Source organism: Pelodiscus sinensis, chromosome 7, assembly GCF_049634645.1.
Source record: "Pelodiscus sinensis isolate JC-2024 chromosome 7, ASM4963464v1, whole genome shotgun sequence".
Classification (NCBI taxonomy): Eukaryota; Metazoa; Chordata; order Testudines; family Trionychidae; genus Pelodiscus; species Pelodiscus sinensis.
This window is the reverse complement of record NC_134717.1, coordinates 41,416,874-41,430,466: the sequence shown is the minus strand read 5'-3', so window position 1 is coordinate 41,430,466 and position 13,593 is coordinate 41,416,874. Positions and strand designations below refer to the sequence as shown.

Sequence of the window (13,593 nt, the reverse complement as noted above, 5' to 3'; positions counted from 1 at the left end):
AGTATAAGGAATTGTGGACATGGCGCAGAGAACCATCTACACTGAAACCCTAGATAACTTTGCTACTTCCACTTTGTACAGTGAGGGTAAGGGAGTAGTTGGTCACAGCTCAGTATACAAATGTGAGCTAGTACACCCCCAGATGTGGGGTAATGACTTTGTCATTATAAACATTCTGGGCAACAGTGCACAGCAAGCTTGCACTATTGACATACCTGAGTGGAAATTTATGTTAAGATAACCCAGAGCAGCATTGTGGGCAGCCCAAAGGAAGCTTTCTTGTGGAATACAGCAGGGTTTTGTTAATTGCTTAATTTATAATGAAAGGTGTCAGGGCTCAAGCCATTTTTTCACATTCACAAATGAGGGTACGTCTACACTACAACATTAATTCGAACTAACTTAGTTCGAATTAGTTAGTTCGAATTAGCTTAGTTCGAATTAACACGTCTAGAACTAAAAACTAGTTCGAATTAGCGTTTTGCTAATTCGAACTAGCAAGTCCACATTGAGTGGACCCTGAACAGGGCTTAAGGATGGCCGGAAGCAGTGCCGGCAGGGCATCAGAGGAGGACTTAGAGCGTGGAGATGCTGTCTCAAGCTAGCCGAGGGCTGCACTTAAAGGGTCCCGACCCCCACCCCGGACAGACAGTTCTAAGGGGTGCCCCGCTTGCAAAGCAGTCCTGGCTTGGAGTGCCCGGAGTACCCACACTGGGCACATCACACCACTCGGCCATCAGCCCGGCTGCACTTGCCGCAGGCTGCCATCTGGGGAGAGTGGGCAATCGGGGGGGCTGCAGGAGAGCTTCCACCCCCAGAAGCCCGCAGAGCCAGCCCAGTCGTCCCCATCGGGGGCTCGTACCCCATTCCTCCCTCACCTCCTTCCACTTACCCTTCCCTAGCCCCCCTTCTTATTGATGTACAAAATAAAGATAACGTTTCTTCCAACATTGACTCTGTCTTTATTGAACAAAACTGGGAGAGACTGGGAAAAGGAGGTGGGAGAGGGGAAGAGAAAGGCTGGGAGAGGGGAGGGCAACTAACATGATCAGGGGTTGGGAACAGGTCCCAGATGAAGAGAGGCTACAGAGACTGGGACTGTTCAGCTTAAAAAAGAGGAGATGGAGCGGGGACAGGATAGAGGTCTCTAAAAGCAGGGGTTAGGTGGAGAGGGTGCATTCATAAAAGTTCTTCATGAGTTCCCATAAAGAAGGACTGGAGGACACCAAAGGAAAGGAATGGGTAGCAGGCTTCAAACTAGTAAGAGAAAGTTGTTCTTCTCAAAGCAAATAGTTAACCTGTGGAACTCCTTGCTGCAGGAGGCTGTGAAGGCTAGAACTAGAACAGAGTTTAAAGGGAACATGGAGGTTGGGTCCATGGAGTAGTCTTAGCCAAGGGGTAGGAGTGGTGTCCCTGCCCAAAGTTTGTGGAAGGCTGGAGAGGGATGGCACGAGACAAATGGCTTGGTCACTGTCTTCGGTCCATCCCCTCCAGGGTCCCTAGGGTTGGCCGCTGTCGGCAGACAGGCTACTGGGCTAGATGGACCTTTGGTCTGACCCAGTACGGCCATTGTAAGCTCAGGGCTCAGGGTCGAGGGTCTCAGTGGACCCCCTTGATTTTCATGCACACCTGCTCCTGGGTGGCCAGGCTGGCAACTCTCCTGCCCTAGACGGCCACTTTCCTGTGCCTAGTGCGGAGATCGTGGACAAGGTCCACGATGTCTGCACTAGCCCAGGAAGGTGCCCGCCTCTTGCGGTCCAGGGCAAGCTCCCGGGAGCCGCCAGCCTGGTCCCGGGAAGAGGGGGTGGGCTGGGGGACATCAGGTGGGTGGCTTTGTGCCGTGCCAGGTACAGGGTCTGCTGGCTGGGTGCTGGCAGGCTTGCACCTGGCACGGGCACCGTAGCCAGCCCGTGACCCTTTAAGGGGTCCAGGGCCGGGAGGGGGGCATAGAGTTTCCCTGGTGTTGGCCAGAGTGGCCACCAGGGAAACCTGGGGAGGGCTGGCCTCCCACTAGTTCGAATTAAGGGGCTACACACCCCTTAATTCGAACTAGTAAGTTCGAACTAGGCTTAATCCTCGTAAAATGAGGTTTTCCTAGTTCGAACTAAGCGCTCCGCTAGTTCGATTCAAATTCGAACTAGCGGAGCGCTAGCGTAGCGGCTATGAATGTTAGTTCGAACTAACGTCCATTAGTTCGAACTAACATTGTAGTGTAGACATACCCTGATGTAGTAAGCCCAGAGATGCCAGGGCTATGAACTGCCAAGCCTAGAAGTGTTAAGCCATGGAACAAATTGTCAAACCTGTTGTTGCGTTCAGATGTGTTATTCAGTATCTTGATGAGATCAGCGTTTGGATGAGAGCAGACTGGTTGCAACTCCATCTAGACAAGACTGAGGTAGTGCAGATATTTTGGGCAAACTAACTGGAAGTGCTTAATCATTATGCATGGCTAGAAGGATGCAGATTTTTTTTATGTTGATTTCACTATAGTGATCAATGCTTTTGTCATCTTGGGATTAGATTCTTCAGTGTGCTTTACATGAGACTACTCTTTAAGTTCATTTGGAAACTAGGGATGTTAGCAAGTAGTTGAGTTGCATATTGACTACTCACTTACCTCACCCACTGCCGCCCTAGCTGCTTCTCTATGAGAGGCAATGGGGGAGGGGGAACAGGAGCTGGTGCTCAGGGGAGCCAGTTTAAAAGGTCCAGCACTGTCTCTGAGATACCGCTTACCCTTCCCCTCCTCACCCCCCCCCCCCCCCGCCTCTGTCAGGGGCTAGAGGAAGCTTGCCATGGGCAGAGGCTGTTCTGGCACCAGCCCCTGTCCATGGGGGGTTCCAGTGGGGAGCTGGGACCCCCCTCCTCCTCGCGGACAGGGACTGCTGCTGTCAAGCAGCCTCTGTTTGCAGTGGCCCAGGCTGGCTGCTCACAGGGGGTGGTGCTGAAGCAGCCTCTGTTTGCTGAGGCCAGCCCTGGCTTCTGTGAACAGGGGCTGTTGGATTCGTGTTGGTACTGGACGCTGCGCCTCTGCCTTTTAAATGTAGTATGAGCCTGGCGGGTGTCTCTCAGAGCCAGCACAAGCCAGGACTGTTTGACTACATGAGCCGGGACACTATCAACTACACGATTAGCCAGGTACCACAATTTAACATCCATATTGGAAACATTAGATGGCATGTAGTGCAGTGACCCACTGTAAAGAGGTGTTTCTCTCAGGGACCACGCTAAACCTGTATTCTGGAATCTTCACTGGCCTCTAGTTTACTTTCACGACAATTCAAGGCAATAATTTTAACCAATAAATTAACCTATAAACCCCTGATTGTGCTCAGTCCCAAATACCTGCGAGATCAGCATTCTCCTTATCTCGTAGAATCATTGGACTGGTAGGGACCTCAAGAGGTCATCTAGTTCAGTCCCCTGCACTCACGACAGGACTAAGTATTATCTAGATTGTCCCTATCGTTTGTGAAATCTGTTTTTAAAAATCTCCAATGATGGCAGTTCTGCAACCTCCTTAAGTAATTTATTCCAGTGCTAAACCACCCTGACAGGAAGTTTTTCCTAATGTCCAACCTAAACTTCTCTTGATTCAATTTAAGCCCATTGCTTCTTGTCCTATCCTCTAAGGTTAAGAAGAATACTTTTTCTGCCTTTTCCTTGTACCAATCTTTTGTGTATTTCATAACACATCAGCTGAGGAGCATGGACAACAGCTCCCCAGATTAACATTGAGAAAGCTGCATGCAGAGGTTTAGATTCTCATTGAAGTATCCTCCTTGCTTCTGTTCACCAAAGCCCAGATTTGATGAGCTTTCAAACTTTGTTCTCCTTACATTTTCTTGTGACAGCAAAGATGTATGGATGAGAGTGGTGGGAGGACTTTTTGGCTTTCATTTGAGTCTGGAGATTTTTGGGATGTCACAATATGTCAGGTGTTGTTACTAAAACTATTGTTGCATTTTTATACAAAATATAACGTGTGCATGTCCATTCTTAACGAGGTGGATGAAGAACCATACTCAATGAATGTAATAATGTGATATTTCTAATTTTTATTTTAGGAGTTACAGTCAGAACATGCAAGACAAGCCTTTGCATTGAAAGACAAAAACAAAACTGGTATGATTACTGGACTGGACTTTAGTGACATCATGGCTACCATTCGTTCACATATGCTCAGCCCTTTTGTGGAAGAAAATCTAGTTTCAGTAAGTGTAAAGAAAATACTGTCTTAAATATAAGTGCTGTTCAACTCCAAGTTTATAATTTAAAGACTATGTGTCACAGTTCCCCCCTCCCCCGGCTCGACCGAATCGCCAATCACACCACAAAACAAACCAAAGCCGGGGAGGCCTTGGGGTTAAAGTGCCAGCTGCCGCCGGCCAGGTGGGGTCCGGGCCCTCCCTCGCTCCCGAACCCCGGCCCAGGGCCCTAACACTAGGAGCTGTAACTCCCAGTGGAAGCAGGTGGGGCTTGCCCCTAAACTCGCCTGCTCACGGGCTCCGCGACCCTCCCTGGGCCTCTCAACCCCGCTGGCGGCAGACTCAATCCTTCCCGCTCCACCCTGGGGTGAACCGCTCGAGCCCTCCGCCCTCCGGTTCTTCTCCCCACCCAGTACCTACCCCTACGTTCCTCCCCTGTTCCCCCTCTTCCCCTTGCTGGTCCCTCTGGCCTCTTTTATGCTCCCCTTGGGCGGTTCCCCCCGCCTTCCGGGTTCCCGGCGGCCATTTTGCTCGTCGCGCCGGTGACGTCAGCCGACGTCATCACTGGGCGCTGCAGCACGCCATCTTCCCCGCCCTCGGACCGGCCGTCCGTAGTCTTCCCTGGCCCCTGCCTGCCTCTAGTCCAGCCTGAGCGGGGGTTCTCCGGGGCTGCCGCCACAGACCCGGTGATCCTAATATCCCCGGGCGGTCCTTCCGCCCGCGGCTGGTGGCGGGGTTGCTCCACCCCGTCACACTATGGGTATAGAATTCTTAGCATACATGTTATCTTCCTCTTGATTAGCAATACAGACAATGCAGTACCATCCATTGCTGACCTAGGGGTTTTATGCAAAATAGTGTTTTTATAGAAATAATAATGATAAAGTACAAGTTATTCTGCATTACTGACCGCAAGATTATCATGCATAGCTGAGTATTTTGCCTCTTTGTGTCAATGAGGTGAGTCACCAAAGGCACATGTTCTTATGGCTGGTCATGTCATAATAAGGTCTCCTCATTAGATGCCTTCTCTAGAATGACAGTCACTTTAGCCCTGAAGTGTCTGATGTGCTCATAATTTGGCCATCCTACACATATGGTCTTATGACTGTCACCTAGAGATTTTATATTGTGTCTTCATCCCAGCTACATGCTTAAGTCCTTTCCATCCCTTTTCTGCAGGGGCTTTCCCACCACCTTTGTCCATTGGGGAACCCAAACTTTCCCTGTAATCCACATCCTAACCCAGGCACCTGGATTGTGATAAATAACGATGATCTTCCTGTTTGTATCTGCTGCTTCCCACTGAAGCTTTCCATCAGCCCCCTCCTGGGTGCAGGCCTCCACAGATATCAAAAGAAAAAAACCCTATAGCTCTGGGTACAGAGGACATATGAGTTCCTTGCCAGGCCTGCATGCCCCTAGGAAGACTCAGGTTTAACTGTGTCTTGTTATATTTCAGCTCTGGCCAGGCCTTTTTTTTTTTTTTTTTTTAAGTCAATTCTTGGTTAGGTTCTAGTCAGGCTTTACTTCAAGAGGTCCTCTCCTTTTCCTAGTCGTGGAATCAGAGATTACTAGAACTGAAAGGAACATTGAGAGGTCATCGAGTCCAGTTCCCTGCCCTAACGGCAAGACTGTCAAATGCCTTGCTAAAGTCTAGGTATACCATGTCCTCCGCTTCTCCTTTATCCACAAGACTCACTATCCTATCAAATAAATCTATCAGATTGGTTTGACATGATTTGTTTTTTACAAATCTATGCTGGCTGTTACCTATCACTTTCTTGTCTTCCAATACCTGCCAAACTGAGCATTTCCCCTTTTAAGCCCTTCCAGGCTTGGCACATCTTGCAAGTGAAGCAGGATGGGGCTAATTGCATCCACAGGTTCTCATTAACCACTTTCCACATTACATGAATTTGTACTCTCTGTCACAGTAAATCAAAAATTGAGCTGAAATTTGCAGTGTAAATAGTATTATGAGTAGTGACATGAAATAAGGCCCAGATCCTGCAAATTTTTACTCATGTGAGTACTATTAATAAGACTCTTCATGGGAGTCAGAATTTACCCATTCTGACTCACTGCTCTTTATATCCATGTCCCCAGACCAGGAAAGAAATTAAGCATGTGATGACATAAGACGTCCCATTGAAATCAGTGGGGCCTCCTTATACACTTATGTGCTTTGCTGGATTGAGGGCGGAGGGCTGTTATTTGGAAAGTAAAGGTTTGTGTTAAATTCAGCTTCTCAGGTTAATTGTTAATGCTGTTAACTCTTATTGTAAATGCTGTAAGGATTAACTAACCCTTTTATATATATAAAAAAGGATACACAAAGTTCACTATTGGAAAAATGTAGAACAACACATTCTACAAAAAAGTTGAAAAGTAATTCTACAGTTTTTTCCTCATTATTTTTATTACATTTCCTAGACTTCATCTTGCATTTAAAACCATAGTACCAAGGCTATTTAATAGCAACCCGCTCATTGCAGTCCCCCCAAAAGCAGGATAAAACTACTATGATAGAAATATATCTGAATCTTTTCTTTTATATCCATGTAGATGTTAATGTACAGTAAAGCTTTCTTTGGGCTGTCAAGGTGTTTAAGGCTATCTGCTGAACCCTGATAACATATCAGGGCCTGTGTTTTATCTTTTTTTTTTTTTTAATGTTTTTAAGGTAGCAGGTGGAACTGTTTCACATCAGGTCAGCTTCTCCTATTTCAATGCTTTTAATGCCCTGCTGAATAATATGGAACTTGTTAGAAAGATATACAGTATTATAGCAGGTACAAGGAAAGATACTGAAGTCACAAAAGGTAAAATAAGTTTACTATTATTTGGTTACATTTTCAGAGTAATAAAGTGTGTTATTTGATAGTGATACAGCTTAAGACTAGTAAGAGCCTGGTGTAATATGGAAGTTTAGCACAATTGTGCAGGTATTCAAAGTTTGATTCTGAATGTGGTTCTCCTGCTTAACTCCAGATTTCACAGGCCAGCAGAGGGGTCTAGCTGGCTCATTAAAGAAAAGAATTTTCAGGGTTCTGAAAAGGGTCTTGACCATTTCTGGTATCCTGGGGATACCACAGCAATGTTGACCTTCTTGTGGTAGTTGATGGGCCTGTACATGGAGTGGATAAAAGTCTGAGAAATACAGCAGCTATGGCAGAATGGTTATGCTGTAGCAGTAACAAAAACACTTAATAAAAAACTCTGTGTCCTGTTGCTTGTTCCTCTGTGCTATGCACTCTTAAGTTCTTTCCATACAATTTTAGCAGAGTTTGTAACTGTTTAATTGCATGATGTGCACTAAACATAATTTGTTTCCTCGCATATAGTAAAGCTAATACTGTTAGCAAGCATGCAAGTTAATAATATTGTCAGTTGCCTGGATTGATTGGTTTTCTGTAACCATTTCACAACACAGCTATTTCCTGTCTCTGGATGGGACCCCCCCACACACCTGCTGGGTTTGCCTGCTTGTTTTCCTTCTCATGAAGCAAGACATCAAAAAGAGCAGCATGAGTGGGGCAATGCACTGTGTTCATATGATAGGATGGGACACCTGTCCAGATTCTCCAGTTTTCACTAATTCATCACTATCTAACTATTGTTGCAGATGTGAATGTACAAACATGGCTCACACATGACTATCTTGCAAGAAATGTGTTTTATAAAAACTACTGAGCCATGTTTTCTATAATTGGTCAGAGTGTTGATATGTTACCAATTGTATCTGTAGTGCGGATAGGCCTGGGAACAATGAGTTCTCGTGGAGGAAGGAATACTGAAATGATTGTGCTTGTTTTAATGCTGATTGATTGATCCATAAGTTAAATTATTGTCTGCTTTTACGGTAGTTTAGTAACAAGAGCCCAAATATTGGGTCTGATCCTATGGGCTTTGCAGAGATGAGGATTGCTATAAATTTCAATGGGGACTACTTGCCTGAGTAAGGATTGCAAGATCAGATTTATTCTGTGATTGAAGCTGCTGCTGTTCTGAAATATATGTGACTCATTTTGTTCTATTTTAGATTTTGTTCCTTATTAGTCTGCCAAGTGATATATTTCGTTTTTGAGATTTTAATTTAAAAGTTACTTGTACACATTTAAAGTAAATGTGATAAATTATTCAGGATCAGTTACCTTATTTTCCCCCTTTCCTGTTAAATCCAGAGGAGTTTGCCCAGGCTGCAATCAAATTTGGACAAGTCACACCACTGGAAATTGATATTCTCTACCAGCTTGCAGATTTATACAATGCTACAGGGTAATTTATAACCATCATAATAATTTATATTAATCTTTACACCCTATTTATATTTACTTGAAAGTGAATTTGTTGTATTTATCTTTCATTCCTGATTATTTGATGACTGCTGACTGTGCTGGGGGTGGGTGGTATGTAAGTATATGTGTATGTCATCAGGTAATCCGTATATGGTATAAAATAATAAAATACATTCCCTGCTTCAGTAAACTTGCAATACACTAATTGCTAGTGTAAACTTCAAGTGCGGGAGGTGTCTCTTGACTAGATTGCTGCATGTGAGTTATTGTGGGGCACTCAATGGCTGCTGCATTTTCGAGTGCAGTCTCTATACTACCAGTATGTAAGGGCCCAAACCTGAGTAATGCTGAATTCTCTTTCTTTCCATTGAGGTCAGGGAGAACAGAAGTTCTTATAACTCCCAATATTGGATCCCATAACAGTACTTTCTAAAGTGCTTAGGGATACCAGAAATATAATGAATAATATACAAAGTCATGATCTAGTCTTTGGGGAAAATGTGCTTACTGGGGTTTGTCTGTGATCGTTGGCTAACCATAATTTATTTTCCTTGGGCTTCTCTGAAGGCGTTTAACTTTGGCAGATATTGAGAGAATAACACCACTGGCTGAAGGTGCCTTGCCTTATAACTTGGCGGAACTCCAGAGGCAGGTAGGTAGGTAGGAGGGATATCCTGTGTACAATCGGTTATAAAAATGTTGAGCATAAGGAAACATTTTAAAGTTGGCAATTTATTAAACTTCTAATATTTGCTTATAAAAATTAAAACTATTTGCCTTAAAGACTTGTACAAAACTCAAATCTCTGCTAATAGTTAAAAAAAGAAAGAAATTTCTTTTTTCTTTCAGATTTTACAGATTTTTATTTATTTATTTATTTATTTATTTATTTATGATCTCTTTAATATCCCTCCGACACTAAGGATGTTTTTGTTGTCTAGGAACTAAATTTTAAGGGAAGTTCTTATTACATGCTTTTATAATTGGACTGAAATTGTAAGAATTTTTAAAAGTATTACTTGCGCAAACAATTTTTTCAGTGAGTGACGCTTATAGTTTTTATTCAAAATATTAGATATTTTCTGAACTAGAGAAAATGCTTACAATATCATTAAATCCTTCGATGGGCTGTCTGGATTTTCCACTATTATTAATAAACTAATTTAAAACATATCCACAAACTCCTGAAAATATCTGGTATTTTCTGTTAAAATCCATCCTTAAATAAATACTAACTTGGAAAGACACTTTGAGTTTTATTTCTATTTTGGTACACTACCATATAAAGCTCTGTAATAATCTGTATCTTTATGTACTAAACATACTTGTATATACTGCATGTAAGGCTGATAAATGTTTTCTCCTTTGAGAGATTAGTTGGAGTAATCATCTTCCATGGTGATTGACTTGGATGGTTTGTATAGAATGCTCATTGAATCTTGCTAATGTTATTTGATACCCATTAGCTCTTGTGGTTTACATAGCAACAGAAGAATCCTGTTTGTGTGGAGCTAATGAAATATGTAGAGTTGAAGGATGGAAAATATAGCTTCAGAATGTTAACTCTTTACTTCACCTGAGATCTTTCTTCATGGATTTGTGTGGCTTTCTTTAATGGAATCTTTTTATATAGTTTAGGTATAGGTGTTTTTGCAATTCAAGGCCCTGTATCCTGTGAGGCACATTGCATCCAAACCATGCAGTTAGAGACCTTTATGTTTATATTTGTTTCAAATGTTAAGGTTATTTTTTACACCCATGAAAGAGAGATTCTTAGCGTGAGATATTCAAAAGGGCTTATCTTATATTTAAGCACTTACATGGAATGGGTTGACTTTCATGGTGGTAGATGGGTACTGAGTAGGGATGTAAATTCCTGTTCAATTAGTTAACTGATTAAACGTTAAGTTTTACTGGTTAATTGATTGAATAGGAGGTTGGGGGGCTACTCCAGCCTAGCTTCTTCAGCCCTACAAGGCTGCTGGCTCCCAGCGCACATGGGCTGGGAGTTGCCATCCTTGAACAGGGTGGATGGGGGGGGGCAGAAGGGGCAATGGTAGGAGGAGGGCTGCCAGCTCCCAGCATGTGAGCCTGCATGGGCTGGGAGACAGCCAGCCTTCCGCTCTTGGTGGGCTGTGGGTGGAGGGCTGCTCCCAGGTAACGATTAACCATTAACTGTAAAGCATCACCCATTAAAGTTGCTTACCAGGTAACCAGTTAACCATTCGCATCCCTAGTACTGAGCACTTTTGGAAAAATCTGGCCCTTATCTCTCTAAATAAAAAAGTTTTTCCTGCAGGATGACAGTGACATCATCATGTCACTCTGTGTCCTGCCTGCCTCCTCCCTCTCTCCCTCTTTTTCCCCCTCTCCCAGCTCGAGCCTGACCTTGCTGCTTCCCCTTGCCACTTGGAATTGCTATTTTAAATCAAGCCCCTACTCCCCTTCCGCCACCCACCCCTCACAGGGCTTTCAACATAAAGAAACATGGCACAGTAGCTGGCAGACGCTATATCACAGCCATGACAGCCCAGTGGTGGTGGGAGGTGGGTTTGGTCCCCAGAGACAGGCACTAGGAGCGGGGCTTCCAGCCAGGCTGATGTGCCAATAGCAGGCTCTTGAGGGCTCCCCCACCACCAGGCTCTTGGAAAGCTGAAGCGCAGTGTCCTACCACCTGGTGTCCGTCTGCCCCTTGTGGAGACCTGCTCCCTCCCCAGTGGCTGCATTTACCACAGCTGCCAGAGCACTCCCAACCTTCCTGGGGAAGCCACCGCACTGACCTGTCTGCACCTTCCCTTCCGCTCCTGGCGGGAGGACGGGTGGTCCTGAGCAGTGCAGGCAGGACCGCACAGGGGAGAGGACTGGGCATTTTCCCCACCTTAGCAGGCTGCAGTGCCCTGGAATGCCGACTGCACACTGCACTATCTGCACCTCACTGCACCCCAGGTGAGTCAGGCAGGCATCCTTGCGCCTCCCTGGCCAGAGCTGGGCCTGACACACGCCATGGCTGGGACAGGAGGGTTAGGATTGTGGGTGGAGGAGAGAAGGGGCCTGGCTTTGCAGGGGTGGGGGAAGAGGGTGAAGGGACTGGCATGGCAAGGGTTGGGGGGAGAAAGGGATCTAGGCTAGCTGGGGGGGAGGGGAGAGAAGGGACCCTGGCTTGTGGAGGTGAGGAGGGAGAAGGGACCCTGACTGGCGCAACAGTGGGGAGGAGAAGGGGAGCCTGGGGTGCTGGGGGTAGGGAGAATGGGTCTGTGCAGGTGGAGGTGGGGAGGGAGAAGGGACCCAGGCTGGCATTCCCCTGGTGGCTGAGGGGAGAGCTGGGGTTTCCTACCCCCCCATGAGAGGGGGGTTGGTGAGTGCAGCAAGCAGGGGGCATAAACTGTTTTTAAAGTGAAAGCCTAGATTCAGAGGGCCTATCTTTACTGCACTGAACCTAGCTCCCATGAACACATGCAAGTCTGTAGTGTGAGTTAAGTGATGTTTTAAATTTGAGCTTAGATGGCTTGTCCAGGTTATGGTTTGAAGTGAGGACAGATGATGCATGAGTTAGTAAATTAGTAGAGACACAAGGTAGAGACACAAGAAGAGCTGTAGGGAACATGATTTTTTTTAGTGGGCAAATTGCTGTGGAACAGAGTGAGAACCAGTTCAGTGTTGTTGGAGGCATTCCTGGAATAGATGCAAATGGTGAAGAACTGCTGCTAGGCCTGCAAAATGAGTATTAACAGGTGGGATCTAAGAATGTGAACATGCACAGGATTAATCAATGAGCCTGGGCTCGTTGGTTAATCCTAACATTCTAACAACTATACTCAGCCCCTCCCCTGCTGCCTCTGTATCACAGGCAGCTGAAAGGGGAAGGAAGGAGCCAGCTCCCATGGAGCCACCTGCCCCCTCCCACCTGTGCTGCTGCATACCTCTGATACAGAGGCAGCAGTAGGAGGGGGGCAGGCGGGAGCCAGTGCTCACATGAGCAACAGCTCCCACTTGCCGCCCTCCCCCACATGTAAACATGTAACTACTGTAAATTTCAGTGGTTACACATTTACAAAAATAAACACATATTAACATCCCTAGTGGGATTACTGTTAAAATCAACTGTTGGTTTTCCAGGTTTCTGGTATGCTTGCCATGAGTCCTTATTTTTGTAGGAGCACAGCTGCTGATTTGTGTCATACCTACTCTCCTAAAACCCCTGTGCAATTCTCACAGATGTCCACATTTCTACAGCTGATCAATAGCTGTGCTTGAACAGCCTCTTCTTCCCATAAACACAGGAGGTCCCATATCGCCTGTCTTTTCTGGACTGGAATAACTAGCTGGCATGGTCAGCTGGGCAGTTGTGCACCACACTGGAAAGCTGCTAGATGTGCTTGACAAGGTGGATAACCAGGAAAAAGCATTTAAGAAATTCAGAGTTTAAAAGGCAGCAGTCCTTCCAGTCTCTGTGACCACTGAGCAGTGGGGTTCAAAACTGTGACTAGAGAGCTCAGTGTCAGAATTTTGAGACAACTGCTGGAGAATTGTTAGAGTAAACATAGATAACCTTACATCAACTCTAGCTCAGTATTGCTCAGGTATTACTATGTCAGTGTAGTGGGAGACAAATTTAATTGTAGACCCATGCACAATTAGAACTACACAAGGAGGCTTATGTTGACCTAACTTTGTAGGGTAGACTAGCTTAGTTCCTTAGCTACTTTGTACTGCTAGTACAGTCACTCTTTGCATCTTCAGTGTTTTTGCAGTGACTGCTCTCACTAGCGCTCAACATACTTTTGCAGTGAAGATAAGTCCTGAAACACATTGTGTAACAAATTCAGAAAGAAGGACATGTAGGTGGCAAATTAAATGATTATATAATCATGCTATCCTGACTATGGTTGTTTATATTGAATACTAATTGTGCTCATCGATGAAAAATGCAGTACTTGAGCCTAAATGTGACTACTGTAGGTTTTATTTGTTTTCAGTCTATAAAGTCTTTCTAGAAACATGAAGCTGTACCTTTTCAAGTAAATCTTTTAAGAAGGTACAGCTGAATCCAGTGTTACCCTGAACTATTGTTGTCTTTCCAA

General features: G+C 45.1%; 1 protein-coding gene across 4 annotated transcripts in view; it reads left to right on the top strand.

Moving 5' to 3' along the window:
• The window catches only part of SLC25A12 (solute carrier family 25 member 12), an 88,482-nt gene that overhangs the window by 43,453 nt on the left and 31,436 nt on the right, over positions 1 to 13,593 (top strand). For all 4 annotated transcript variants that reach the window (XM_075933624.1, XM_075933625.1, XM_075933626.1 and 1 more), the window contains exons 6-9: positions 4,071 to 4,217; positions 6,898 to 7,036; positions 8,399 to 8,492; positions 9,080 to 9,164. In XM_075933624.1, coding sequence (XP_075789739.1) covers positions 4,071 to 4,217; positions 6,898 to 7,036; positions 8,399 to 8,492; positions 9,080 to 9,164 — 465 coding nt within the window. The remainder of the gene's footprint in view (positions 1 to 4,070; positions 4,218 to 6,897; positions 7,037 to 8,398; positions 8,493 to 9,079; positions 9,165 to 13,593) is intronic.